Here is a 27511-nt window from a genome sequence, read left to right as displayed (position 1 = left end):
TTCTTGCAAGTGGCAACCCAGATTTCCATGCAACTGCTAACGGAGGGCAGCACTTTCTGTAAGGAGACAAGAGGAGCTCTGCTGAATCGGTGCCACAGCCCATAACAGCCTCCTGTTCTCACAGTGGCCAACCAGGGGGGAACCAGGATCCAAGCACAAGAGCCCTCTCCCCCCCCCCCCGCTTGAAGGGGCCTGCAGCCCAGGAAAGGTGATGGCATGATGTTCAGTATTTTGGGTGCCTTGAGATGGCCTGGCGAGAGATCCTGTGGTCCAGGGGCAGAGCAGCCTCCTTGGAGGCAGGACGTTCAAGCTCCATGGAAAAAACTCTGGTAGCAGATGATGTTGGGGGGGGGGGGATTTCCGCCTCTGGAGTTTTCCATATCTCCCAGCGACCAGTCAGGCAAGATCCTGTGGCGCTCAGCTCATTCTGTCCCCTGGGGTTGGGATTCGGAGGCTTTTCCCTCCCTCCTGTGGGCAGATGGTGCCATTTTGCCCACCTAAGTATTGGCACGGATGGAATTCAGGTGAGGCTGATGGCCTGTGTGGCTACATTTACAGGCATGCATATATCTCTTATGTTTGCCTGGCCGCAACAGCTCAGTTGCTTAGAGCCTGGTCCTGATAATGCCAAGGTTGCAGGTTCGAGTCCTGGTTGGGACAGCTGCATATTCCTGCATTGCAGTGGGGTTGGGCTAGATGATCCTCAGGGTCCTCTCTACAACTCTCCTATTCTCTGAGTGTGGGGAAACATGCTGTGACCCTGAAGCAGCTAATCCCAGTTCATATCAGTTTATTGCACCATAAACCCATTAATCCCCAGGGCTTCAAAAAGTTGTTAACTTGCAGCACATTTGTAGCGGCACTCCCCAAACCGTAAGCAGCAGGGGACCAGTCAAAACCCTCCCAGGAGCTAAAAACATGTAAAGGCTTTGAGGGTTTTTCAAAACAATAAAGTTGCAAAACAACAATAAATAAAATCCCAAGTGCAGATTCACCAGCACCCCCTGGGAGCCGCTCTGAGCGCACAAACCCCTTTGATGTTGCCTTCGCTTCTGACTCCAAGGCATCTCCCCTCCCCGCCCCAAACTCCAGAGGCGGCAGCGCATGGGAATGCCCAAGCAGCCCGAAGAGGCTTCTTCCCACAGCCCAGCTACTTTCCCGCAAGAGGCCACTGGCACGTCCAGCTTCACAGCTTTATTTCGCTAGAAAATTAGAAGTCAGATCCTGGAGGGAGAGCAGTGGAGGCCAGCTGCCCAGGAGTCAAAACACCTGAGGGGAGGAGGCGGGCACTGCGCCCGCCAAGAGCATGGCAGAGGCAGCCTGGCATTTTCGGAAGCTCAGTACTCCTCGGCCATCATGAGCACCACCAGGGCCGACCAGCCCGTGAAGGGGTAGCACCCTTGGCCCTTGCCTGTGCCGTCGTGATACTGCTCCCACACGTAGCCGCTCTCCAGGTACTGCCGGTAGACGTTGCCCACGACGTTGGCGCGCAGCTCCCGGTACAGGGCGGCTGCCTGCTCCCGGAAGGGCCCCTCCAGCCGGCCGTAGTGCTTAAGAGCCTGCACGGCCAGGAAGTTGATGTTGACCCACACTGGGCCCCTCCAGTAGGGGGGGTCGTGCTCCGTGTTGTGCTTGAGGTAGAAGGGGCTGGCACGCGACAGCGAGCGCAGCCCAAAGGGCGTCCACAGCTTCCTCTCGTTGCGCAGGTCGGTCAGCAGGCTGCCTAGCCGCGGTGAGTCGGGGCGCAGCAGCTGCAGCAGCAGCGGGAAGAGGCTCACGTAGCCAAAAGCGCCCCCCACAAACTGCAGCCGGGGCGGCTTCCGCACCACCCGCAGCAGGCGCGGCGTGGGCAGGGGCTGCCCCGGAGGAGGCGGGCGCAGCTTCTCACGCTCCAGGGACGCCGCCTGCGTGTGGTTGCCGTAGTCGGCAAAGGTGCCCAGCGCCTCGGCCCAGTGGTGTTGGTCCAGCAGCTGTCCGTCTGACAGCGCCTCCGCCATGCGCCGGTATTCCTCAGCCGGCTCCCCCAGCCGCGTGGCCACCTCCGCCATGACGCCCGAGGCCACAGCCATCCAGCAGCGCAGGTCCAGGTGGCGCTCGTCCTCCGAGGGGTGCGAGGCCCTCGGGTAGTCGTCCAGGCCGGAGGTGAGCGTCTTGGGGTTCAGGAACGCCTGGGTGTCCTGGTCGCGGCCACGCCAGCGGAAGGTGAAGGGCAGGGGCCCGGCCTGCGTGCTGTTGTACCAGTCGTACCAGCTCTGCAGCCGCGGGTAGAGGCGCCGCAGGTAGTCCGTCTCCAGAGCTTCCTGCGCCAGCAGCTGCCGCAGCGCCAGTAAAAGCGTTGGGGGGTTTCCGGCACTGCTGTGCTGCACGACAAACTCCGCGGGCACCTTGGCACGGGTCTCGGCGCCTAGAATCTGCTCCCGCGGGATCCAGCCTTCGGCGTTCATGAGGTCCAGCCAGTGCGCCAGCACATCTCGGCTGAGAGCCGCGTCCCAGCGGGCCAGCAGCAGCTGGTGGAAGCCCTCGTCCCACAGGAATCCCCGCGGGAAGAAGGAGCGCGAGGGCACGGCCGTGAAGAGCGGGGCCTCCGGGTAGGGCTGGGGGAGCTCGGCGTGGGGCGACTGCACCAGCGAGCGCCCGTGGAAGTAGCCCATGCCGCCCAGCATGTTGCTGAGGGCGGCCCGCGCAAAGCTCTGCTCTGGCGGGGAGAAGCCCTTGCGCGCCAGGCCAAAGGTCTCCTCAAAGCGCCGCTCAAAGGCTGCCGTGTGCCGGCCCAGCTCCTGCGACAGAGCCTCGCCCGCCAGACGCCCGGCACGGTCGCCCGCGCTGCCCGACTCAAAGAGCACTTCCAGGCGGCAGGGCAGGGACACCGTCACCTGGTGCACCAGCAGCTGGCTGTGAGGGGGCGCCCGCTCCCCGGCCGGGGAGTGAGAGGCATCCACCCCAAAGTAGCGGCGCTTGGGGGCTCCTGGGGGGGCGAAGGTGAAGCGAGGGGTCAGGCTGGCTTTCACCACATCACTCAGGCGGTCCAGCCCTTCGGCCTTCGCCTGCAGGTGGTTGTAACTGGAGAGGGAGAAAGGGAGCGAGAATCACCGCCAAGGACTACTGCTCTTCCTCCACATTCAGAGGCATCTATCTATCTTTCTTTTTATCTATCTTTCTATCCATCTATCTATCCATCATCTACCTATCTTTCTATCTATCTATCATTTATCTATCATCTATCTATCTATTTCATTTATATAGTGCCCCTTCACCCGCAGCTCTCAGGGCGGTTCACAAGATAAAAACGAAGGATAGTAGCAGAAAATATATACCCTATTTTTCTGTCTATAAGACACCCCCATGTATAAGATACCCCCTATTTTTGGGGACTCCGGTTTAAGAAAATGGGGGGAGATGGCCCCGTGTATAAGACGCCCCCTAATTTTTGACATTATTATTAAGGAAAAACGCCTAGTCTTATACACTGAAAAATATGGTAATTAAAGCAAAAGCAAAACTAAACATACCCCTCCTTCCCACAAACAGAGTTAAAAGGCCATAGAATATGATTCGTTAATGTCAGGGGCTCAGGAGCAGAGGCACAGGGGAGAGAGGAAATGGAGAGTGAAGGGGAAGAATCTGAGGGCAGCGTAGGGGAGTATGAGAGTGGCCCGAGAGATTCCATGAGCTTCTCCAGCGAATCAGAAGATTCCCAGAGGGGGGCGCCGATGGCCAGGGCAAGGGGGGTCCCAGGGGGGACACACCAGAAGCAAGGGGCCAGCGGGGACTCCCAAAGCAGCAGCGGGAGATCAGGACCAGCTCCCCCACCAGAGCGTAGTGGGGGGGAAGAGTCCCATGTATCAGGACCAGCTTCTCCTCCAGCAGGGAGAGAAGATGAATCAGGGCTGGCCACGCCTCCATCGCAGAGTGAGGGAACGGAGGGGAGGTCAGGTCCAGCTAGCCTCTCCGAAGGGGGAAGCAGTGACAGGAGCAGTGTAACGGTCAGGAGGAAGGTTGCCGGCTGGGCGCGCGCACCAAGTTCAAATGTACAGGCGCGCGGCACAGCAGAAAACCCGGATGGGGAACCAGGTCCTAAAGCCCGCCGGAGGGAGGGGGAAGACTCAGGGGACTCAGCGTCAGAAGAGTCTAGAAAGGGCAAGACCCCAGCGGACAGGCGGACCCAGAGGAGGAAAGAGCAAAGGAAGAGGTGGAGCAAGGCTAGAGTCTTAAACTGGTGTCTGGGGGGAGGAGATTCAGACGGAGCTTCAGCGGTCTAGAGTTCGAGATGTAGAGCTGCGCGCCGCGGCTTTGAAATCGAAACTGCACTTCAATAAAGACTTTTATATATAACAACGGACTGGCGTTGGTCCTTTGTGAGCTGGGACCTCGGGCAGCTCTGACAGTTAATTTTAATATCTTAATATTAATTTTAGAACTGCATTGATCATAATTTGGTACCTTAATGACTGAACAGTATGCAAGTTAAATTGGCCAACTGGAATGTATACAATAACCGTACTCAATGTCTTGTGAACTGCCCTGAGATCTTTTGCCGACGGGTGATATATAAATCAGATAATCAATCAATCAGCCCAAGGTCTGGTTGAAGAGGAACATTTAGCCTGGCACTAAAGATGTATGGCGAAGGCCCCAGGCGAGCCTCCCTAGGGACAGCATCCCACAAGTGGGGAGCCACTGCAGAAAAGGCCCTGTTCTCGTGCTGCCACCCTCGGGACCTCTTGTCCAGAGCAATGCTTCCGAATGCCAGCTGCTGGAGGGCAGAGTTGATTTTGTGCCCAGATCCTGCCTGTGTGTTTCCTGTAATGGGTATCTGGCTGTCCACTCTGAGAGCAGCATGCTGGGCCATGGGCCTGATCCATCCACCTCGGCCTGGGTTCTTACTTACGGGAGACACAATCACATCCCCACCCCCTAGGATTGAAAAATGTGGCACTTCTGCCCTGCAGGGTACCTGGCGTAGAGAGGTGCTGTGCCAGCTTCATTGGTGGGTGGCTGGAAGGTGATGGTGAAGTGGCCCAGCTCCTCAGTGGTGCCCGTCAGGGATGCCAAGCGGCCGATCTTCTGCTCCACCACAGGCTGCAGAGACCCCTGCCCATCCGTCGCCACGTAAAAGAGCAGGGAGATGAAGGGGGCGGGGGGCCCAGTTCTCTGCAGACAGGAAAGCGCCGTCAGGAAGCCGCAAGACTCCTTTCCCTGCCTTGTGGCTTAGGGCCCTCGTATTTATGGACCGCCTCTCCTGCTCTGCCCCACAGAGCACCCTAAGGTCCATGAATAACCATAGTTTAGAGGTCCCGGGCCCCAAGGAAGTCAGACTATCCTCCCCCAGGGCCAGGGCCTTCTCAGTGATGGCTCCCACCTGGTGGAATGCTCTGTCCCAGAAAACTAGGGCCCTTCACTAGGGACCTACACTGGCTCCCAGTACGTTTCTGAGCACAATTCAAAGTGTTGGTGCTGACCTTGAAAGCCCCAAACGGCCTCGGTCCAGTATACTTGAAGGAGCATCTCCTCCCCCATCATTCTGCCTGGACACTGAGGTCCAGCGCCGAGGGCCTTCTGGCGGTTCCCTCTCTGCAAGAAGCCAAGTTACAGGGAACCAGGCAGAGGGCCTTCTCGGTGGTGGCACCCACCCTCTGGAACACCCTCCCAGCAGATGTCAAAGAGAACAACAACTACCAAACTTTTAGAAGACATCTGAAGGCAGCCCTCTTTAGGGAAGCTTTTAATGTTTAATAGGTTATTGTATTTTAGTGTTTTGTTGGATGCCGCCCAGAGTGGCTAGGGAAGCCCAGCCAGATGGGCGGGGTATAAATAATAAATTATTATTATTATTATTATTATTATTATTATTATTATTATTACTACTACTACTACTACTACTATTTCAGGATTTAACTTCCTTCCGCAGGCCCTGTAAGACAGAGCTATTCCGCCTGGCCTTTAATTTGAATTCAGCCTGATCTTTTATTTCCCTTGTCTTCCCTCCCCTTTTATGAAGATCACCCGCTCCGAGACCCCACAGCTAATTCTCCCCTGGTCTCCTCGCTGACCCAAGTAGGACCAATTCAGCCAGCTAACCCGGGGGATTATCTAATGCTTATTAGATGGATTTCCCCTAAATTGATTTTTGAACTTTGAATTTTATTGTTATTTGTGTTTTTATGCTGTATTTTATGCTGCTTTTACAATTAAGTGTTTTAAATTGGTTGTTAGCCACCCTGAGCCCGGTTTTTGAAGTGGGAAGGGGGGGGTATAGATAAAAAAAATATTTTTACTATTTATTATTGAGTGCGAGGGTGAGCTCTGTCATGGATACACTGCAGGGGGGTTGGGCTAGAGGACCTTTGGCACCCCTTTCAAGTCTACCACTCTAGGAGTCTGTCTGCCTGGGCGCCTGTCTGCTTCTGAGAGCCCCGCTCTGGGTGACACTTGTGGGTCGAAGTCTCTGGGACCTGAGCTGAGACAGGCCTTTGCATCCTGGCTGAGCATCTTGGAGCAGGCGGGGGCCAGTTAGCCCCATGCATTCTATTATTTTCCCCCTATTTTTTTTTATTGGTTTTACAAAATTTTTAAACAAACAAACAAACATAAATCTTAACTGTACTTAATCCAATCTTCATAACATGGTTAGGTGACTTCCTCTAATCCCTCTGGCTGAGTTTCAGTATATATCTTTGTAACAGTTTTTCAAAACCAAATTTCTCCTAAAATTAACTTAATCGCTTAACATCATTCTTTCTTTTCATTTTAACTTTAAACATTTTATTCTCTAACATCACATATTTAAATCCTAAGCCTATCTGATATTTGCAAATTTTCCCAATTAAGTTGTCTTAACATATTTAACTAAATAGTCTTTGAATTTCATCCATTCCTTCTGGTACACCTCCTCCTTCTGGTCGCGGACTCTTCCAGTCAGGTCGGCTAGCTCCGAAAAGTCCATCATCTTCATAGCCCCCTGCATTCTAAACTTGGGAGAAACCTGGCTCCCTTCCGCCCCTCGGACAGAGTTTGGGGCCTCGGCTGCCGTCTCGAGGTCACGGGATAAGATAAGAGGCAGAAGGAGAACGATGCGGTGGATTATCTTTATGTCCTCAAGGCCTGTGCATGTTTTGGAACAAACAAAGCAAGGAAACCAGAGGCTTCCTTGTGCTTAAAATTAAATTACGCTGAGGTCTGCCGGCAAGCGGGTGCCAGGGCTGCCATCTGAAGCCTGTGAAGGAGCCATCAGGCTCAAGCCACGGAGCAGAGGGCTAGCAGCAGCTATGAGCCACAACGGCTGCATTCTGCTTCCATGGTCGGAGGCAGCAAAGCTCACCTCTTCGGCTCAGATCCTGCTTGCGAGTTTCCCGCAGGCCACTGGCCTGATCCTGCAAGCTCTTCTTAGGTGCAAGCATGCCTGGGCCTGGTAACAGCTAGACAGGAGCCCCCCTGCACCTCCCTCCAGCTCCACGAAGGGCCATGGGTGCATACCTATGGGACCGCCTCTCCTGGTATGTCCCACCGAGGACCTTGAGGTCCCAAATTGCAAGGTGGTTAGGTTGGTCTCAACCAGGGCCAGGGCCTTTTCAGCTCTGGCCCCGACTTGGTGGAACGTTCTGTCACAAGAGACTAGGGCCCTGTGGGACTTGATATCTTTCCGCAGGGCCTGCAAGACAGAGCTGTTCTGCCTGGCCTTTGGTTTGGACTCAGTCTGACCCTTATGTTTCCCTCCCCTTGTGGTTTTGATCTATGGGCTACTTATAAAATGAGGCTGCATTTTAAATTGCATTTTAACCTGTATTTTTTTAGGGATGCGGGTGGCGCTGTGGGTTAAACCACAGAGCCTAGGGCTTGCCGATCAGAAGGTCGGCGATTCGAATCCCCGCAACAGGGTGAGCTCCTGTTACTCAGTCCCTGCTCCTGCCAACCTAGCAGTTCGAAAGCACACCAAAAAGTGCAAGTAGATAAGTAGGTACCGCTCCGGCGGGAAGGTAAATGGCGTTTCCGTGCGCTGCTCTGGTTCACCAGAAGCGGCTTAGTCCTGGTGGCCACATGACCCGGAAGCTGTACGCCGGCTCCCTCGGCCAATAAAGCAAGATGAGCGCCGCAACCCCAGAGTCAGTCACGACTGGACCTAATGGTCAGGGGTCCCTTTACCATTTTAACCTGTATTTTAAATTGTTTCCCCCCCCTCTATTATATTTTTATTGTAATTTTACTGGTGTTAGCCACCCTGAACCTGGTTCTGGCCAGGGAGGGCGGGGTATAAATAACTATTATTATTATTATTCCTTAAGAGATGCCCGTCTCTCCCGCTGGCCCTTCCCCACTCACCTCGGGCCGCACTGTGACCCTCCAGCTCCAGTCTCCCCCGTGCTGACCCCCAGGTCGCTTCACAAACTCCGTCTGCAGGCTGAGGCCCACGTCCTGGATCTCCTGCACCCCAAAATTGACGCCGTCGTGAAGCAGCCAGCCGTAGCGCGGGAGGCCGTCGCTTTGCTCGCAGGTGTGGCGCAGCCGGACGTCCCCCTCCAGCTGGTGCATCCACATGAGTCCTGCAGGAAGAGCCGCAGAATGGCAGTCGGAAGGGCCCTCCAGAGTCATCTAGTCCAACCCCCTGCAATGCGGAGAGCAAGGGCAAGAGCCACTCTGCCAGGGACAGAGTTGCCTCCTTGTCTCTTGGCCACGCTCCATGAGGACAGAGGCCGGGATGGCAGCCTCGCAAGCCCAGTCTGTGCCTGACTTGAGAAGGAAGGTTCACAACAAGAAGACTTAAAGGAACTATTGGAAACTCAAGGCAGCAGAGATATGAGATGATCAGAGCCCCCCCCCCCCCGAACTTGAAGCATGGGAAGTCCCAATAAAAAATTATAATTTGGCAGAATATTTGGACTATATGATATGTATTTGTATAATCTGGAATATTTAATGTGATCTGATTGGATTGTTAAAATGGAAAATTTAATTTAAATTTTTTTAAAAAAAAAAATACCTGTGCCTGACTTGCAGAACTCACTGACTCCCTTCTTTCCTCTTGCAGCACAGATGAGGCCCAGATTTTGGGAGAGGGTTGGGCAATTGCAGAGCTGGGAGGAGCCCTTATACGAAGATCAGAACTATTGGGCCACAGATTCCAAAACCATAGCTGCCAACTTTTCCCTTTTCTTGCGAGGAATCCTATTCGGAATAAGGGGATTTCCCTTAAAAAAAGGGAAACGTTGACAGCTACGTCCAAAACAGCTGCCAAGGAAGAGCTTTTGGGACAAAGAACCTCCCCGGTCCCAGCAGCCTGTGACACGCGCCAGCTCCTCACGAGTCGCATCATGCCAGTGCAGTGGCGTAGCATGGGTTGTCAGCACCCGGGGCAAGGCAAGTAATTTGTGCCCCCTAACCCATGGATTTCTGCCCCCTAACCCATGGATTTGCGCCCCCTAACCCTACCCCCCAGATGTTGTGCCCAGTGCGGCCGGCCCCCCCTGCACCCCCCGCGCTACGCCACTGTGCCAGTGCTCTCTCCTTTGCTGCGTGAGTGGGGGGCAATGGGGGGGTGTCTTTCCAGCAGAAGCTACCTGGGGTCTGTTTTGCGCTGGATGTGGGCCCCAGGCTTGCAAGCGCACGTTCTCTGCAGGCTCTGACACCTGCCCAAATCGGATTTTACCCCAACGCTTCCATCTTGAGACAAATGGATGCCAAGAGGAGCTTCCTGAAGGCTCCAGACTCTGTGCCCCCTGCCTTGTGCCCCCTGCCACGTCGAGCTGGGCCTTGCCAAGGGGGCCGGGGGCGCTGGGTGCGTGGGCAAGGCCCTGCCCTCTTGCCTAGCTGTCCACCTTTCCCTTTTCTTGCGAGGAATCCTATTTGGAATAAGGGGTTTTCCCTTTCAAAAAGGGAGACGTTGACAGCTCTGCCCTCCGCTGAGTTGGACGGGGCCCCCGGGGGTCATCCAGCCGGACCCCTCTCACCTGCGACGGGCGAGCGGGGGCTGCGCGCCTTCATGCCGAAGTAGACCTGCGGCCGGTAGGAGCCCCAGAAGCGGGCGGGCTGGGCCTCGGGGCCGCTGCTGTTGGCGTCGAGGATGCGCGGCGCCGGGTGCAGGGAGAGGACGCGCGCCGCCCGCCAGCGCCGCGCCCCGACGCCGTAGCCCACGGCCGCCAAGCCCAGCGCCAGCGAGCCCAGCGCCAGCAGAGCCCCCAGCCGCCCGCCGGAGACCCCGACGGCGCCGCCGCCGCGCCCCTTCCTCGTCCCCGTCGCCGCCCTCGGGGCTCCCTTCTCCGCCGGGCGCCGCCCCGCCTCGGGTCCCGGGCGCCGCCGCTCGCGGGCCATCCTCCGACGCCGCCGCCGCCGCCGCCGCCGCACCTGCAGCCCCGACGGGGCGGGAGAGGGGAAAGAGGCGCTGGGGAGATCGGGGGCGATCGGGGACTCCCCCGGCCCCCGACGGGCAGCAGCCTGCCCGGGATCCCCCTCCCCCAAAGCGCCGTCGGGCTGCCTCGCTCACCCGTCCGGATCGACGCCACGCGGCTCCCCGACGCGGGCAGGACTCCCTTTCCCGGCAGGCCTCGCGGCGCCCCAACCCCGCTGCACTCTGGGAGATGTAGTCTCTGCCCCTTTTCCCCGCCTCCCGCCCCGCTTGGCACCCCGGAAGTGCTCGCGGTCCCCCCCGTCGGGGCTGGCCAAGGGTGCCGTGGCGCCTGGCGAGAGGTTGGCACCCCGCGCATGCGCCTCCGCCTGCAGGGAGTCTGCCAAAGGGGGGCCAGGGAGGGAGCGGCTGCAACGGGGCGCCCCTTACGCAGAAGCTCAGCAAGCTCTAGTTTAGGGCCCCCCTTTATTTTGGGGTGGCCCCAATAAAAATCAAAGGAAAAACCACTGGATGTACATTTCCAAAATATAAGATAAAAACAGCTAAAATAAAACCTACATACAGTTAGAGCTTAACAATTTCACTATTAATATACCTGTATTTTGTATTAATGTACAAAATAATATTGTATTTCACTGTGAACGTACTTCATTGTATTTCAGTTCAACAATGACTTTGATAAAATACATGTTTTTGTTATGTGCAAATGGCTTGCAATACCTACTAGGTCCATGAATTACCATCTAGCATCTATTCAACACAAAAAACAGGGACGCTGGACCAGAGCGCACCAGGCCCTCCTGTCTTCCACTGCCTCCTGCAGTTTGGTCAAACTCAGGCTGGCAGCTTGGAGAACACACCCTGGGGATAGCTGGACACTAGCCACTGCACCACACTGTCCCTGGGGGGCAAGAGGAGGCTGGCCTGGAAGGGTCCCCTTGGACCTGATCCAGCTGCAGCAGGACACCAAGGAAACAGCCACCCTAGTGGAGCCAAGAGAGCAGGGCCTGTCACATGGGGAGGACCCCTCAAATACTGCCCCCCCAAGAGACAGGGGTCCCTCTTCTGCGTCACCACCTGTCCCACTTCAAACCCCCCCCCCCATCAGAAGAGGGACCTGGAAAAGGCCGAGAGCCACCACAGGGGTTTCAAGGCTGGCAAAACGGGTTCCTCAGCCCTGGTCCCGGTGAGCCCCCGCAAATGTGTGGGGCAGCCCCTCCATGCCTCGCAAAGTCCACAGGCATCATTAAAAAGCCAGGGTTGCCTAGTGGGTCGAGTGTCACCCCGAGAGAGAGCAGGCTTCCAATCCCAGCCAGGCTGTATTTTTAGATTTATTGCATTTATATCTCACCTTTCCCTCCAAGTGGCAAATAGTTCTCCCCATTTTTTTGTCCCAACGACCCTGTGAGGCAGGCCGGGCTGCGCGTGAGTGACTGGCACAAGGGTTTCGCGGGGAGCTTTGTGGCTGCTGGGGATTTGAACCCGTGTCTCCCTCAGGTCCCAGGCCAACCCTCTGACCCAGGGGTCAGCCAACTTTTTCAGCAGGGGGCCAGACTATATTTTTGGGGGGGGGGATGAACGAATTCCTATGCCCCACAAATAACCCAGATATGCATTTTAAATAAAAGCACACATTCTACTCATGTGAAAACACGCTGGTTCCTGGACCATCTGCAGGCCAGATTTAGTTTTCCTACCCATGCTCTGACCACTGCACCCCACTGCCTCCCATGAAGCCTCTCAGCCTTGCCTGCCTCACAGGGTTGTTGTGCAGATTAAAGGAGAAAAGGAGAAGAACCACATGCATCACCCTGAGCTCCTTGGAGGGAAAACAAAAGGTGGGATATAATGCAACATAAAGGAAATTCTCCAGCCGATCTGAGGAATGGGTCCCTGAGCTTCTCTGACCCTTTTGCCACCCGACACAGGACCATGCGAGAGACAAGTTGCCCTTCTTGGTTCTCTGAAGATGCTGAAGCTCAGCTCTCCATGTGGCTGAGACCCTCCCTACCTGCCAGACTGTCTGGCCAGAGTGGTGCATGCTCTGGTTATCTCCTGCTTGGACTACTGCAATGCGCTCTATGTGGGGCTACCTTGGAAGGTGACCCGGAAACTACAACTAATCCAGAATGCGGCAGCTAGACTGGTGACTGGGGGCGGCCGCCGAGACCACATAACACTGGTCTTGAAAGATCTACATTGGCTCCCAGTACGTTTCTGAGCACAATTCACAGTGTTGGTACTGACCTTTAAAACACTAAACGGCCTCGGTCTCCACCCCCATCGTCTATCCAGGACGCTGAGGTCCAGCTCCAAGGGCATTGTGGCAGTTTCCTCCCTGCGAGAAGTGAGGTAACTGGGAACCAGGCAGAGGGCCTTCTCGGTAGTGGCTCCTGTGGAACGCCCTCCCACCAGATGTCAAGGAAATAAACAACCACCTGACTGTTAGAAGACATCTGAAGGCAGCCCTCTTTAGGGAAGCTTGTAATGTTTGATGGACTATTGTATTTTAATCTTTTGTTGGAAGCTGCCCTGAGTGGCTGGGGTATAAATAATAAATTAATAATAATTTTTAAAAAATTGTCCAGTAGCATCTTATAGACCAACTAAGTTTGTTCTGGGTATAAGCTTTCATGTGCATGCACACTTCTTCAGATACCCTTTTAAAAAAATTTTTTTGACTGCGTCAGACCAACACGGCTACCTGCCTGAAAATAATTCATTATTATTTGCTTTTATGTGTCCGGGGGGGGGGGGGTTCACACCTTTTGCAAATTGTGTGAGGGTGACGCCCGTGCCCCTGCCAGGGCCATTCCCGCCCCCCCCCCCCGGGCCTTTTGTCCCTGCCCCCAACCAGTCACAGGAAGAGACGGGCACAGCCAGCTCCTTTGGATACGTTTTTATTTTTAGATTTTCCACGTGCCACCCGTTCCCCCCACCGCTGCAAGGACACCAGGCCCCTCCCCATCTCCACCCCCCACCTTATCTTCCAGCCGTGCTCATGAGACGCCGCTCTGCCTTCCCCAATACCCGAGAGAGCTGCTTCCCCTGACCGTGAGATCTTCCTCCCCCCCCCCCACACACCTTAAGCAGCAAGGATAGGCCTCCCCCCCACGCAGAAATTAGGGGACTGCGGAGGGGGCTTTGGGGAGGTATTTGTGCCCTTTTGGGACGCAGCAAGGGGCTAGACCTGTTGGAGGAAGCCTGGGTCCCTAGGGAGCCCTATAGGGCCAGGAATGCCAAGGTGGCCGCCATCCCCACTGAATCAGGGCCCCAGGCTCCCCTCTGCTTCCTGAGATGCGTTTGGGGGGCTGGAGAAGGGGGGCAAGACCCGGATGGGGTGCCCTGCGGGAGGGCAAGAACCCTCTTTTGACCCCCTCGCCAGGCTGACCCGGATGTGGCGGCTGAAGCTCCCTTTCCTTCCCAGGCTGGTTCGGGGGGGGCGAGGGGTGTCTGGTGCAGCCTCCTGGCCTCTCCCTTGAAGCTGGCAGGCCCTGCTGGGCTGGGGGGGCATCGCAGGGGGCAGAGGCCAGGGCTGGAATAGTCAAGCTAGGGCTTGATTTGGCCGCCGTCCCCCTCGCTGACAAAGCGCTTCCGGCCCCTGAGGAAAGAAGGAGAGAAGGAGAGAGTGAGTTGGGGGGGGGAGTGACAACACAACACACACACACACACACACACACACACACAACCACAGACAAAGCCTTTGGATCTTCGCTGCCCCATTCCCAGGCCCCCCACCACAAAACCTACTCCCGTTCTAGTCTGCAAAGACCTGCAGACCTGTAATGGCCACAGCCATCCTGCCACACACACAGAGAGAGAAACTAGCTAGCTGCAAGGGGTTGGACTAGAGGACCTTTGGGGGTCCCCCCCAACGCCACGATTCTCTTCTTCTGACCCTTGAAAGAAGAGCAAGGAGAGAAGCGGGCTTTGGGACTGGAGAGACCTAGCAAACTGCTCCATCTCCGGTTCAGACGAACAAAGGACCCTCCCGGAAGTTGGGGCGGAACGGAGGGGGCTCCAGCGCCCGTCAGACGCAAGGAGCACATCAGGAAAGCCGGACGGATCAGGCCAGCAGCCCACCCAGTCCAGGCCGCTACTCTCACTGGTGCACATTTGCCTGTGGGAAAGCGGCCCGCAGGATCCAAGCCCCTGAGGGCTGTTTTGAGAGACAGGCCGCCAGACCAGCAAGCGCGGCGCTCTGGACATCTGCTCTCTCCCCGCCTGAACCCCCGGGGGCAAGAAGGGTGGAGCCTGGCCTACCGCGCAGGGCAGGCGTCTCTCAGCTGCTTGGTGATGACGCCCTCCTCAAAGCAGAGGTCCACCAGCCGCTCCAGGATGCTGTGCGCCAACGGGACGTCCAAGCTGATGTCTCCCAGCTCATCGTACACCCGCTGGAAGCCCTGGGGGGGGGGGGAAGGAAGCAAGAGGGGTCAGTGCAGGGGGGGGGCTGAGGGTGGACCCCCCCCCCCGAGCAGCACGGCTGCCTCCCTGCCAGACTGCATTAGCATTACACCTTACCAGTCTATACGCACTTCACTTTTATTATTCTTTTTGGTCAATTATCAGGAGAAATTTTGACTTTCTCATTTCCTTAAACTTCAAGATTCAATCCAAATCTGTCAGGAGATCTGTGTTCTTACCTTACATTTAAAGATATTCTTTGAACGTTAGCCAATCTTTACTCAATTTCTAGTTAGAATTCCTTCTTCTTCTTCTTCTTCTTCTTCTTCTTCTTCTTCTTCTTCTTCTTCTTCTTATTTATTTATTATTATTACAGTCATACCTCATGTTACGTTTGCTTCAGGTTGCGAGGTTTCAGGTTGTGTCCCGCAGCGACCCGGAAGTACCAGAAAGGGTTACTTCCAGGTTTCGCCGTTTCCGCACAATGATGTCATGCGCATGCGCAGAAGCGTGACCTGCGCACATACCGAGATGCGGATTGCGTTCTGCTCATGTTGCGAACGGGCCTCCAGAACGGATCCCGTTTGCAACCAGAGGTACCACTTTATTATTTTTTTTCAATTGGTACAGCCCCCAATACCCGCAGATCTCTGAGCGCCGCGCAACATAAAACCCCCATTCTCTGGCCCCTCTGGGCGGCAGCCATGCTGCACCCCTCCCAGGGGGCGGCCCTCACCCGGTTCATCTGGTCCAGCGTCACCAGGCCCGTCTCCCACAGCACCTTCAGCAGCTGCACCATCATGGCCACGGCCGTGTCTCCCGTGGACTCCAGCACCATCACCACCGCCTGGGGGAAGAAGGCCAGGAAAGGGCTCAGAGGGGACCGGGCGAGGCCCAGCCCAGAAGCCGTGCCCAGCGGCCAAGAGGCGGGCACTGCCCATCCCCACGCAGCACCCAAGGGCCCCGAAGGATGCCCTGCGCTACCTCGTAGACCAGTTCGTGGTGGAAGTGAGGCACCTCCAGCTGGCGAAGGCAGTGCTCGGCCTCAGAGACTTCGCCCGAAAGGAGGTATTCGCGGAGCAAGAGGTTCATCTGGAAGAGCGGAGAGGGCGGTGAGAGACCAGCGAATGAAGCATGGTAAATACACATCAAGACTTTAAAAAAAGATGGGGAACCTTTTAGGATGTATATACAGAAGCAATGCATTGAAATGAACTCACTGGCCAGATTTGAGTAATACACTTGCAATGCACAAAAATTTAAGAAGAGGTTAAGAAGACAATGTTAATTTTAGCATATAAGGGATATAAAATTAAAAGCAGAACAAACAAATATGTTACAAACCAGAAAAGGAAGTTGGGGGTTAACTGAAATTGTAAAATGTAATTTGAATTTTTGAATTTGTTAAAATTTGTTGGAAAATCTTAATATAATAATAGTAATAATAATAATAATAATAATAATAATAATAATAATAATAGCGGAGAGGGAGCACTGAGCCCCACAACAGCTCAGGACAGCTCCCCCCCCCCAGCCAAGCCTAGAAGCCTAGAAACAAAGGTTGCTATTGTGGGGCATTGACACCCCCCAGGTTTTGCAAGGAATTCTGCCGCCCCCCAAGAAGGAAACGCCTTGACGTTTTAATTTGGGTCCAGGCAGGACGCAGCACCTCTCCAGACCTTCACCAAGGCAAAATTCCAGCCCCCTATCTGCCAACCCCCCCCCCCAGCCGTGCACAACACCAACTGCTGTGTCTCCCCAGACAGTGTCTGGCAGAACTGGGGAGAGTTCAAGGCCAGGAGACGAAAGCTTCCTTTGCAAGTGTCGCTGCTCCGTGGGGCCAGTCCCAGAAAGGGCAGCCATGCAAAGTGGGCCTACGGAAGGCGAGACTCGGCTCCGCAACTGGGGGGCTCAGAGAGGATGCATCCTGCCCAGAAATGGAGACTTCTGACCCCAAGGCTGCTCCACCTTTGAGCCCCTGGAAGACTTGCACAGTGGTTCCTTGGTTTGCATGCGCCTTGGACTACAAAAACGTCAAACCCAGAAGTGCATGACCCGGTTTGCAACCTTTTTTTGGATGACAACCCACTGGGGTGGGGGGACTATGAACAAATCATTTTCTGGAGGCCCCATTGGTGAAAGCGCGCCTTGGGTCACAACCTGTTTTGGTTTACAAATGGACCCCCGGAACGGATTATGGTTGTAAACCAGGCACCCCCCGCCTTCGGCCCTCCAGATGTTTTGGACTACAATTCCCATCATCCCTGACCACCGGTCCTGTTAGCTGGGGATCATGGGAGTTGTAGGCCAAAACATCTGGAGGGCCGAAGATTGCCTATGCCCGTTATAGACCAACTAAGTTTGTTCTGGCATGAGCTTTCGTCTGTTTTGCTTATTGTTACCCTTTCTATTATCCCTGCGTCCTTCTTATTCTGCATATCGATATTTCTATTCTGAAAGAATGTTTCTTTATATATTCTCTTACACAACTCCATTCTCTGTTTTTTGGTTTGATTTTCCTCTTATTACAGTTAATTTTGCCATATTTAGGAATTGACAAAATTTGAGGGTACATATTCCCCTTTCCAATTTTTTGCAATCCATGCCCTGGCAGCTGCTATTGCGTATAAGAATATATTTATCCTATTCTTGGGGATGGTCTTCTGGTTTCTTCTTAACTGATGTTTCAAATATCTGCTTTAATTCTTCGCATGTATTGCTCCAAAGCTGTTTTATGTTTTCACACCCCCACCAAATACGGTGCATTTGAGCATTTTTCTCAAGCTGGCCGCCAACCATTTTCCCGCCTCACCTCCTTGATGAGATGCTTGACAGGCCTCTGTCCTCCCCCGACGCCCCAGACGTTGTCCAGGCGGTTGACGTCCCGCTTGATGCGCAAGAGGATAGCCGCGCGGTCCAGAGCAGCCCTGGAAATGGAGAATGGTTTTGTGGGGTTGGGAGGGACCCCCAAGAGCAGCCTGGCCCCATGCGCTGCGGAGAAGGCGGCAGCCAGACATCAGGAAAGAGGGGGCAATGGGGAGGGCGAGGGGGTCCAGGGGCGTCTTACCCAGAGAGGCTGGTTGCACGGGCACCAGGGTGCCAAGTTTTGGGAAGAATGGACAAAATTTAATGATTATTTAGCTAAATTTGTTAAGTTAAACTAACTGGAAATAGCTTGCAGGCAACAGATTGGCTTAGGAATTTATACAAGTTAAGTGATGTTTAACATGTACAATTTTGAATTGAAAAGATATAAGGATATTAATGGACTAAGTTTATAAGAATCAGGATTTGGAAAGCTGTTATAAGGATATGCATGGAAATTCAACCAAGGGAAAGCGAGGAAGTCACTTAACAATGTTAATAAGTGTAATTCTAATAAGGTTATGATTTATGTTTGTATGTTTGTGTTTTGTTTGTTTATAGCCTTGTGAAAATTAATTTTAAAAATTTGAGCGGGGGAGTTTTGGAGGGTGCCAGGTGTAGGAGTGCAAATATCCAGAGTGTGGGGGTCAGGTGGGATTACTATGAGGAATTATAAAATAGGCATCAAGCCACTGTGTCCACTATGAAAGCATGGCATTCACTGGGTTCGATTCATTGGCAATAATTTCTGATCAAATCCCACAAGCCTCTGCATTTCTGGCCATTTTCTACGCCTGACAGGCACCTGTCAGCATTCTAAAGACATGCCAGTTGCTGCATCAGCCATCCTGGGTCATCAAGATGGTAGATAGCTTTGATGTAGCTATTGTTGGTTTTGTTAATCTTAAGGGCTGGGAAGAGAGTTCATAAGGAGATGGTAAATCCTGGCTCTCCTATATATGACCTCCGGAGTTTCCTAAAAGCATTTCTCTTCACTTCCTCTTTTATTCACTCTGAATTACATATGCATGCTCAAGTAGAAAATTAGCTCCTTGTAGTTTTAACTTTTAACTTTGTCCCACGTTGGGGTTTTGAAATGCTCAGAGGAAATTTGATTGGTTCTTGCATACACTGTGTAAAAAGTTCTTTTGTGAAGAAAATGACCTGGGCCGGAGGGTGGAGAGGAATCATTATTATACACACTCCTCCCAGAGTCTTGCTGGTCCAGCCTCTGTGTCTATTCTTATTAATCAGAGTTCCTTTGCTTTGGGAAGGCCTCACCAGGGAAGAGGTGGGGGCTGGACTGGCACCTCCTGGCATCAGCTCGCTGCCCTCACCCGCCTCGCCAAAGCAGCGCCGCACCCAGAGCCTCTGTCTGCCGTGGCCACCATGGCACGAAGCCGCCAGCTGAGCCAGGAGGCGCAGCTTCCAGCCTCCACCTCTTCCCTGCTGAAGGAGCTGCCCTCCAGCTGCTGCCAGCCTCCGCCAGCAGCACCGTCCTCCCTAAAAAACTCTGGGAAACGGGGGGGGGGGGGTGCCGGAGGGAGTTTTGCACCACAGCGCTGGATATGCTTAAGACAGCCCCAAGTGTTGAGAATTCCGTTCCACCTTAAGGAACAGGCACGGGAGAGTTGCGTGTCGCATGTCTGTAACACGCACCAGCATTGCACGCTGGGAACTTCCGTTTGTGTTTAGTTTTCTGTTTTGCTTTGGACACGAAGGAGATCAGACGTGTTTCCTTTTGTCCTGATCTAGACTGAATAGAAGAGGGACGCAGGTGGCGCTGTGGGTTAAAGCCTCAGCGCCTAGGACTTGCCGATCGAAAGGTCGGCGGTTCGAATCCCTGCGGCGGGGTGCGCTCCCGCTGCTCGGTCCCAGCGCCTGCCAACCTAGCAGTTCGAAAGCACCTCCAGGTGCAAGTACATAAATAGGGACCGCTTACCAGCGGGAAGGTAAATGGCATTTCCGTGTGCGGCTCTGGCTTGCCAGAGCAGCGATGTCACGCTGGCCACGTGACCCGGAAGTGTCTCCGGACAGCGCTGGCCCCTGGCCTCTTAAGTGAGATGGGCGCACAACCCCAGAGTCTGTCAAGACTGGCCCGTACGGGCAGGGGTACCTTTACCTTTACCTTTAGACTGAATAGAAGCTGCTTGTAACTATGCTCACACAGCCTCTCTGTTTGCGCACCGTTTTCTCTGCTGAATAGTGCGCTCCGTCGTCTGAAGCCTGGGCCACTGATTTATGCTGCACCAAGGACCGGAGTTTGCCCGGCACACCAGCCTGCCAACTGCCCCCGTTTCCTTGGGTGCATGCCAACCCTGAGTGGGTTGCACCTGGGGGCGGGCGAGGGCCCCCATCTGCCCTCCCCCCGTGAGCCCGGCCCTCTCACCGAGCGTGCTCGCAGTCCACACGCCCCTTGTAGCGCTCAAGGAAGTCCAGCGGCAGCGCATGGTCCGCCACGGCCCGCGCGATGAACTGGCCCAGCATCTGCAAAGACGGACACAGGGGGCGGAGGGGTCACACGTCCGTCTGCCCCCCGTTCCCCCCAACCCAGCCCCCCCTCGCAGGGCTCGGCCTGCCCCCCACCTGCGGGGCCTCGGGGGTGTCCAGGATGAGGTCGGGGAGGTCGCTCAGCGTCCGGTCAAAGGCGGCCGCGATGTCCTCGGGGCTCATCACCTTCCCCACCAGGTCCGAGAGCAAGCGGGAGGTCAGCTCCCGGTGGCTGGCCTTGCCCTCCAGAGACAGCGCCACGGCCAGCGAGGGCACAGCCGCCTTGTGCCCGCCCAGGTTCAGCTCGCGGAGCAGCTCCTGCAATAAGAACAATAACTTTATTATTTGCACCCCACCCATCTCACTGGTGTGCCCTGGCAGCTCTCAGCAAGACGGGCAAGGAAGTTTTGAGGAGGCAGGATCAGTCCACAGCCGCACTGCCCTGTGGGCAGAACATACAGCTGCATTTAAAATTGCATTTTAACCTGTAGTTTAAATTGTTTTTTTTCTTTTCTTCCCTCCCCCTCTCTTTTCCCCCTATTATGTTTTTACAGTGATTTTATTGGTGTTAACCGCCCTGAGCCCGGCTCTGGCTGGGGAATAAATAAAATTCATTATTATTATTATTATTATTATTATTATTATTATTATTATTCGGAGAGCCTGCTGGATCAGGCCAATGGTCCACCCAGCCTGGCATCCTTCTCTCCGAGTAGCCAACCAGACGCCCATTATGGGAACCCCACAAGCAGGATATGAGTGCAAGTGATATTCGGAAGCACATCTGCCTCCTTCCAGAGCAGAGCCATTCTGGCTAGTAGCCACCATGACTTGCTAGTCCTTGCTAGTCCGTGGTGGAGGCGCCATGGAGACGCCCTCGCTGCCCTTCCAGTGGGGTAGACCTGAAGGAGCGTCTCTGCCCAGACCCTGAGGTCCAGCTCCAAGGGCCTTCTGGCGGTTCCCTCCCTGCGAGAAGCCAAGTTACAGGAACCAGGCAGTGCCTTCTCGGTGGTGGCGCCCGCCCTGTGGAACGCCCTCCCACCAGATGTCAAGGAAATAAACAACTATCTGATTTTTAGAAGACATCTGAAGGCAGCCTGTTTAGGGAAGTTTTTAATGACTGATGATTTAATGTATTTTTAATCTCTTGTTGGAAGCCGCCCAGCATAGCTGGGGAAACCCAGTCAGATGGGTGGGGTAGAAATAATAAATTATTATTATATTATTCAGTGGGGCATTCGGGTGGGCAGGATAGGCTGGTGGCCTCCTTTGCAAATGCAACTCCCTTCTGCCCAGCACAGACAGGAACTTGCCAAGCTGCTCTTCTCACCCCCATAGAGTCACAGAACTGTAGCTGGAAGGGATCCCATGGGGCCATCTAGTCCAACCCTCTGCGGTGCAGAAATCACCCTGGCAACCTGGTTAAGAGATTCCAATGAATCACAGAATTGTCGGCTCTGAACTTTGCTGGCACCTGAGCTTCAGGGTGAGACAGAAGAGGGAGCCCAGCCTCTTAAGGACCATAGGGGACCTGGGATCCACTGACCTTCAATATTGCAGTTCTCATTACTGCCAGCGGATTCCTCAAGGCCACCTGCCCACTCTGGAGGGTCTCATCATTCTGTTTATTTCAAGAACCGACTGGCCCAGGAGAAGGGGAGCAGAGCCCCCGCCCTGGCCAGACTTTCCCAGCTGCCATGTCAAATAATAATAATAATAATAATAATAATAATAATAATAAATTTTATTTATACCTTGCCCTTCCCAGCCAGAGCTGGGCTCAGGGCGGCTAGCACCAATAAAATCACAGTAAAAAAATATAATGCAATTTAAAATACAGCCTCATTTTAAAGTAGCCGATAAATCAAAGGCCCCCTTGGCCTCACAAATGCCCCCCTCCCTCCCCAGTCAGAGCTCAGATCCAGCATCCGATTCTGAATGAGGAAGAAGTGACCCTGTCCCTGGATCCGTTCTTTCGCCTTGGAGGGAATGGCCTCTCCTTCACAGGAGGTTTTTAAGCAGAGGTCAGAGGGCTGCCAGCCTGGGATTCTTTAGCTGCGACGCCTGCACTGCAAGGGGTTGGACTGGATGAGTCCTGGAGGTCCCTGCCCAACTCTACAATTCTGGGATTCCTCTTCCATGAAATCCCTTCCTGCCCTCCCTCCCTGCCCTCCCCCCCAGAGAGCCCACTCTGGCTTGCAGCAGAATTCCCCAGTGGCCCAGGGGGCAAACATCTGAGGGGGCCCCAATCCCGGCTGCCCCCCAGAATACGCACCACCACCTCCAGAGTGTCTCCGTGCTCAAAGTATTCCTTCATCATGGGCTGCACGGCCTTCTCCAGCTCCTCCTCTTCCAGCTCGGGCACCACCGTGGCGTAGACCGTGTCCCCCTGGGGAGAGGCCAGGCGGCACAGAGGGAGGGGTCAGGCTTGCCAAACCCCACAAGCCCTCGCCCTGGAGGACCCTGCCCCTTTCTCCAGAAGGGCCCTGCCAGGCACCCAGAGAAGACCCCCAGAAAGGGGGCAGAGAGCCCAGCTGGAGCAACGTCAAGCCTTCTGGAACCGGCGCCCATGAACCCCACGGGGCATCATCCCCAGAAGGTGTGGGCTGCCCCACTGCTGTGGGGATCATGGCGGGAGACCCCCCCAAGGGGCAGGGGGCCCCTCCAGTTAAAGGACCCTCGTTTCAGCTTTTCCTTTGCTTTGCCTGGGGCCAGGTGGGGAGCGCAAGGGGCTCAAGAGGCTGGAGGAAAGTGGCAGCTGGCTTGCCCTCTCCTCCTCCCCCCGGCTTGGGTCCCAGGCCTGCACTGAAGGGAGGGCGCCTGTTCCCCCACCCAGGCCTGGGGGCTGCCGCCTCGAGCGCAGCACCCAGAATACCCCCTGCCAATCGGACCCCCTTCCCAGATCCACTGCAACAGCTGCACCTGGCATACGAATCCGTGCCCGCTGCCTGGCCATGGGGCTGGGGTCCTTACCATGCGTTCGACGATTCAAGTTCTATGCCGCCAAGGGGTCTCCATGCCCCCCTGCAGGCTGCGGGGCAGGAGGGACAAGGTCTCCCATGGCAATGGGGCACGTGGCCTCGGGGTGGGGAGAAAGGACAGCTGCCTGGGAAGACCCCCCCAGGCCCCCCTCCTCTGGCCCAGGGTACCTGTGCCACTTCGTCGTAGTTGGGGTCCCGGGCGTCCGGCTCCTGGTAGCTGTAGACCACCCCGGGGGCCCCCCACACGCCCTTGCCCCCTGCGCCACCTAGACAGAGAGAGAGAGAGAGAGAGGTGGGCTGAGCGCTGTCACCCAAACAACACCCCCCAAGACGGCTGCAGCCACTCCGGCCGTTGGCAGAGCCCGCAGCGGGCACAAGGAGGCCGGGGGTGGGGGTGGGGGTTGCTACCTTTCTTGGGCAGCCCCCGGCCCTTGCCCATGCGGGATTTGCGGTCGTGGCTTTTCCCCTTGGGGCTGCTGGGGTCGGGGAGGGGCTCCCCGCCTTCGGAGAGGGACTCGCGGTTGGAATCGCGGGAGGACGTCCGGCGCAGGCGGCGCTTGGCTTTGGCCTTCAGCCGCGCCTCGTGCAGAGCCTTCTCCTGCAGGGTCCATGCCCGGGGCTCCTCGTCGCCCCCGTCCATCAGCTCCCCTGCCAGGTCCTCGTCCTCATAGTCCGCCTGCTCTGCCCCCTGCAGGCGGGGGGGGGGGGGGAGAAGGCAGGCTGAGAACCACAGGGGAGCCTTGCAGCGGCAGGATCAGGCCCAGCCTCCTGGTACCCGGCCAGGTGCCCTAGAGGCAAGGAGCCCCCCCCCAAGAATGCCCAAAGGGGATTTGGGTCTGTTTCTTCCAGCCCCTCCCCTGACCCACATTGCCCCCCAAGTCCAGGCGCTCCTGCAGCCGCCGCTCAAAGCCACGTCCGGCAGTCACAATGCCACTTGCTCCAGAGATATTCGCTGGCATTAAAACTATGTTCCTGGGGCTGAGCCTGGTTTCAAGGGGTCCTGGGGCCCCCACATCCATCAGAAAGCCCCAGGGCAAGGCGTCTGTTTGCACCCCAGCCGTGCCCGGGGCTGCCTCCTGCTCAGAGGTGAATGCATTTCAATTAATTGATTGTGATTTTATGTAACTGTTACTTGTATTGTTAGCTGCTCTGAGCCCGGCTTCGGCTGGGGAGGGTGGGATATAAATAAGATATTATTATTATTATTATTATTATTATTATTATTATTGAGCCCCGACTACCCAGAGGGAGGGAGCAGCCGGAGTTGGGGAGGGGGGCATGCGCATGGCACCACCAGGTCAAGGGGGTCTCCTTTGCTCAGCCTTTAAACATACCATGCCCCCCTCAGGATGCCCATCTCGGAATTACTCAGCTTTTTTGCTCCCCTGCTCCGACTTTTCTTGACTATCTTTGCTGTCGTTCTTCCTAATTGCATGGCTTTCCCCCGAGGAGCCCAAGGCGGCCTAGTGGGTCTCCTCCTTTTCCCCTCCCCACAACCCACCCAGCCAGCTTCATGACCCTTTCCAGTAAAGTCCGCCTTTACGCCCTTTCCCCAGGCGCCCCCCCCCGGGCCCCGACGGGCGGACGCGGGTCTCGCCCCCCTCGGCCCGGGGAACTGCGCCAGGGCGAGGGCAGGGCGAGGCGGGCAGAGAAGCCTCCCGAGGCCGCGAGGGGCGGGGCAGCTGGCACCGTGGTGCGCAGCCCCCGACGGGCAGCAGCGAGGCCAGCCTGGCCCCCGACGGCTGCCCAGGATCACGGAGCCCCCCGGGGCCGGGGTGGAGGGCGCCTGGGCACCGGGGGGCCTTTGGGCTCGCAGGAGGGGGCGCTCCGTCGATACATGTCCCGCCCCCCCGACACGTGTCCCGCCCCCCCCGGCGCGGGGACCCTCCGGAGCGGCGTCGGGGGGGGCGCCTGGGCACTGGGGGTCCTTTGAGGCTGCACCCCGTCGCCCGCCCGCCCCCCCCGACACGTGTCCCGCCCCCCGAGGCGTGTCTCGCCCCCTCGACCCGTGTCTGGCCCCCCACCCCTGGCGCAGGGACCCTCCGGAGCGGCTTCGGGGAGGGGTCGCTTGGGCACCATGGGTCCTTTGGGCTCGTAGGAAGACGCGCCCCGTCGACACGCGTCCCGCCCCCCGACACGTGTCTGGCCACCCAGCTGGCGCAGGGACCCTCCGGAGCGGCGTCGGGGGGGGGCGCGCCTGGGCACCCAGGGGCTGGCAGGAGAGGGCGCCCCCCGGACACGTGTCCCGCCCCCCGACGCGTGTCTCGCCCCCTCGACAACTGTCTGGCCCCCCACCCCTGGCGCAGGGACCCTCCGGAGCGGCGTCGGGGGGGCGCGCCTGGGCACCCAGGGGCTGGCAGGAGGGGGCGCCCCGTGGACACGTGTCCCGCCCCCCGAGGCGTCTGGCCCCCCACCCTCCGGGGGCGCGCGCTACTTGCCAGCAGGGAGGGGGCGCGGTCGGCCCGCAGGAGCTCTGCCGAGCCGGCCGCGAGGGCCGAGGCGGCGGACATGGGGGCGAGCGAGCGAGCGAGCGAGCGAGGCGCGGCGGCGGCGGCGGCGGCGGAGGAAGGAGGCGGCCCCGTCGAGCAGCCCGTCGGCGCGGGGCTCCTGGCTGGCGGGCGGGCGGACTCGGAAGTGAGCGGAGGGGGGGCGGACGGGGCCTTGCCTGATGGGACTCGTAGTCCCCGCTCGCCCCGCCCCGGAGGCTGGCCCGGCAAGGGGAGCCGCCCCGTCGGCTGCAGGGCTGCGGGAAGGCGGGGAGAGCGGGGCTGGACGGCAGGGGCTCCGACCACCGAGAAGGCGAGCTTGGCAGGTGACTCTCTCAATGGGGCGCCAAATGGAGCCTCCAGGCTTAGAGGCAGCAGGAAAAGGCTGCCATCATCATCATCATCATAATACGCCAGGCATCTGGGCAGCTTCCAACAAAATATGAAAATACAGTAATACATCAAACATTAAAAGCTTCCCTGAACAGGGCTGCCTTCGGATGCCTTCTAAAAGTCTGGTAGTTGTTTTTCTCTTTGACATCTGGTGGGAGGGCATTCCACAGGGCGGGCGCCACCACCGAGAAGGCCCTCTGCCTGGTTCCCTGTAGCTATGCTTCTCGCAATGAGGGAACCACTAGAAGGCCCTCGGAGCTGGACTTCAGTGTCCGGGCAGAACGACGGAGGTGGAGAAGCTCCTTCTATTATACAGGACCAAGGCCGTTTAGGGTTTTAAAGGTCAGCACCCACACTTTGAATTGTGCTTGGAAACGTACTGGCAGCCAATGTAGGTCTTTCAAGACCGTGTTATGTAGTTCCGGCAGCCACTCCCAGTCGCCAGTCTAGCTGCCACATTCTGGATTAATTGTAGTTTCCGGGTCACCTTCCAAGGTGGCCCCACATAGAGCACATTGCAGTAGTCCAAGCGAGAGATAACCAGAGCATGCGCCACTCTGGCCAGACAGTCTGTGGGCAGGGAGGGTCTCATCCTGCGTACCAGATGGAGCTGGTAAGCAGCTGCCCTGGACACAGAATTGTCCTGCGCCTCTATGGCTGGCTGGGAGACCAAAATGACCCCCAGGCTGCGCACCTGGTCCTTCAGGGGCACAGTTACCTCATTCAGGACCAGGGAGCCCCCACACCCACCTGCCTCCGGCCCCCGCAAAACAGTACTTCTGTCTTGTCAGGATTCAGCTGGCCCTGATCCCATTTGGGGTCACTCTAGAGGCAGCTGCACAGCCACTAACGGGGGCAGGATGCTGGTGGCACCGGCGGACTTTGCGCTCTCCAATTCCAGCAGTGCCAGTGCCGTCATGCTATCCTAAAACTGCCTCCCATGCTGGATTACACAGGAGGCCTCATCCTGCAGCCAGCTCTTCCCTGCTTTCTTCCTCGTCTTTTCAGTTGTATCGAGAGCAGCAGTGAATGCACTTTTCAGGTTTCCTTGAAAATGCCTTGGGCCCCCCTCGCCCAGCATCCCAGTCCCCCCACGTCCAACCAGAAGCCTGTCCCCAGTGCGGCTGCACAACAGGCATTCAGGGGCAGCCCTCCTGGCTGGTAGCTGTCGGCAGCCGTGCCCCACCTTGGATTTGCCTGATCCTTTGGGGGACAATCTTTCTCTGCCCCGGCTGCAACAAAACATGTCTCTCCCCTATCGGTCTCTACAGCCACAGCAGGCGCTGCAACCTTCCTAGCGTTGGACTTCACCCCCCCCCCCAGATCCCCTCTTCCATTGTCTCCAGAAACAGACAGATGCCAGCCAGTTGGTGGCCATCCCGGCATGCTGTGGCAGGGAGTTCCACAGTTTAACTACGTGCTGCTGCCTGAAGTCTGTCCTTTCACCCATGCTGAATCTCCCAATGACCCATTTGTCTTCTGAAATGTGTTACAGGAAAAATCCGAGGGCTCCCTTGGACAAAACAAAGACACCAACCAGGATAACTTGGAGCAAA

At 56.4% G+C, this 27511-nt stretch overlaps 2 protein-coding genes across 2 annotated transcripts; both read right to left on the bottom strand.

Moving 5' to 3' along the window:
* Positions 1–1179: 1179 nt before the first annotated feature.
* MOGS (mannosyl-oligosaccharide glucosidase) lies at positions 1180–10332 on the bottom strand. The gene is made up of 4 exons (XM_079990797.1): positions 9942–10332; positions 8317–8537; positions 4955–5151; positions 1180–3060 (listed from the first exon to the last, which is right to left on the bottom strand). The coding sequence occupies exons 1-4, from the start codon at positions 10300–10302 to the stop codon at positions 1338–1340; spliced, it is 2502 nt and encodes an 833-aa protein (XP_079846923.1). The 5' UTR covers positions 10303–10332; the 3' UTR covers positions 1180–1337.
* Positions 10333–13387: 3055 nt separating this feature from the next.
* LOC307224260 (programmed cell death protein 4-like) lies at positions 13388–25698 on the bottom strand. Its single transcript, XM_079990966.1, has 11 exons — positions 25515–25698; positions 23485–23764; positions 23245–23342; positions 22371–22484; positions 20192–20413; positions 19995–20092; positions 17553–17667; positions 15725–15832; positions 15477–15587; positions 14600–14739; positions 13388–13937 (listed from the first exon to the last, which is right to left on the bottom strand). The coding sequence occupies exons 1-11, from the start codon at positions 25584–25586 to the stop codon at positions 13886–13888; spliced, it is 1410 nt and encodes a 469-aa protein (XP_079847092.1). The 5' UTR covers positions 25587–25698; the 3' UTR covers positions 13388–13885.
* Between the last annotated feature and the right edge of the window lie 1813 nt (positions 25699–27511).

Source organism: Podarcis cretensis (genome assembly GCF_951804945.1).
Source record: "Podarcis cretensis genome assembly, chromosome: 9".
Taxonomy (NCBI): Eukaryota; Metazoa; Chordata; class Lepidosauria; order Squamata; family Lacertidae; genus Podarcis; species Podarcis cretensis.
The sequence above is the reverse complement of the archived record's forward strand: the minus strand, read 5'-3'. Positions and strand labels throughout refer to the sequence as shown.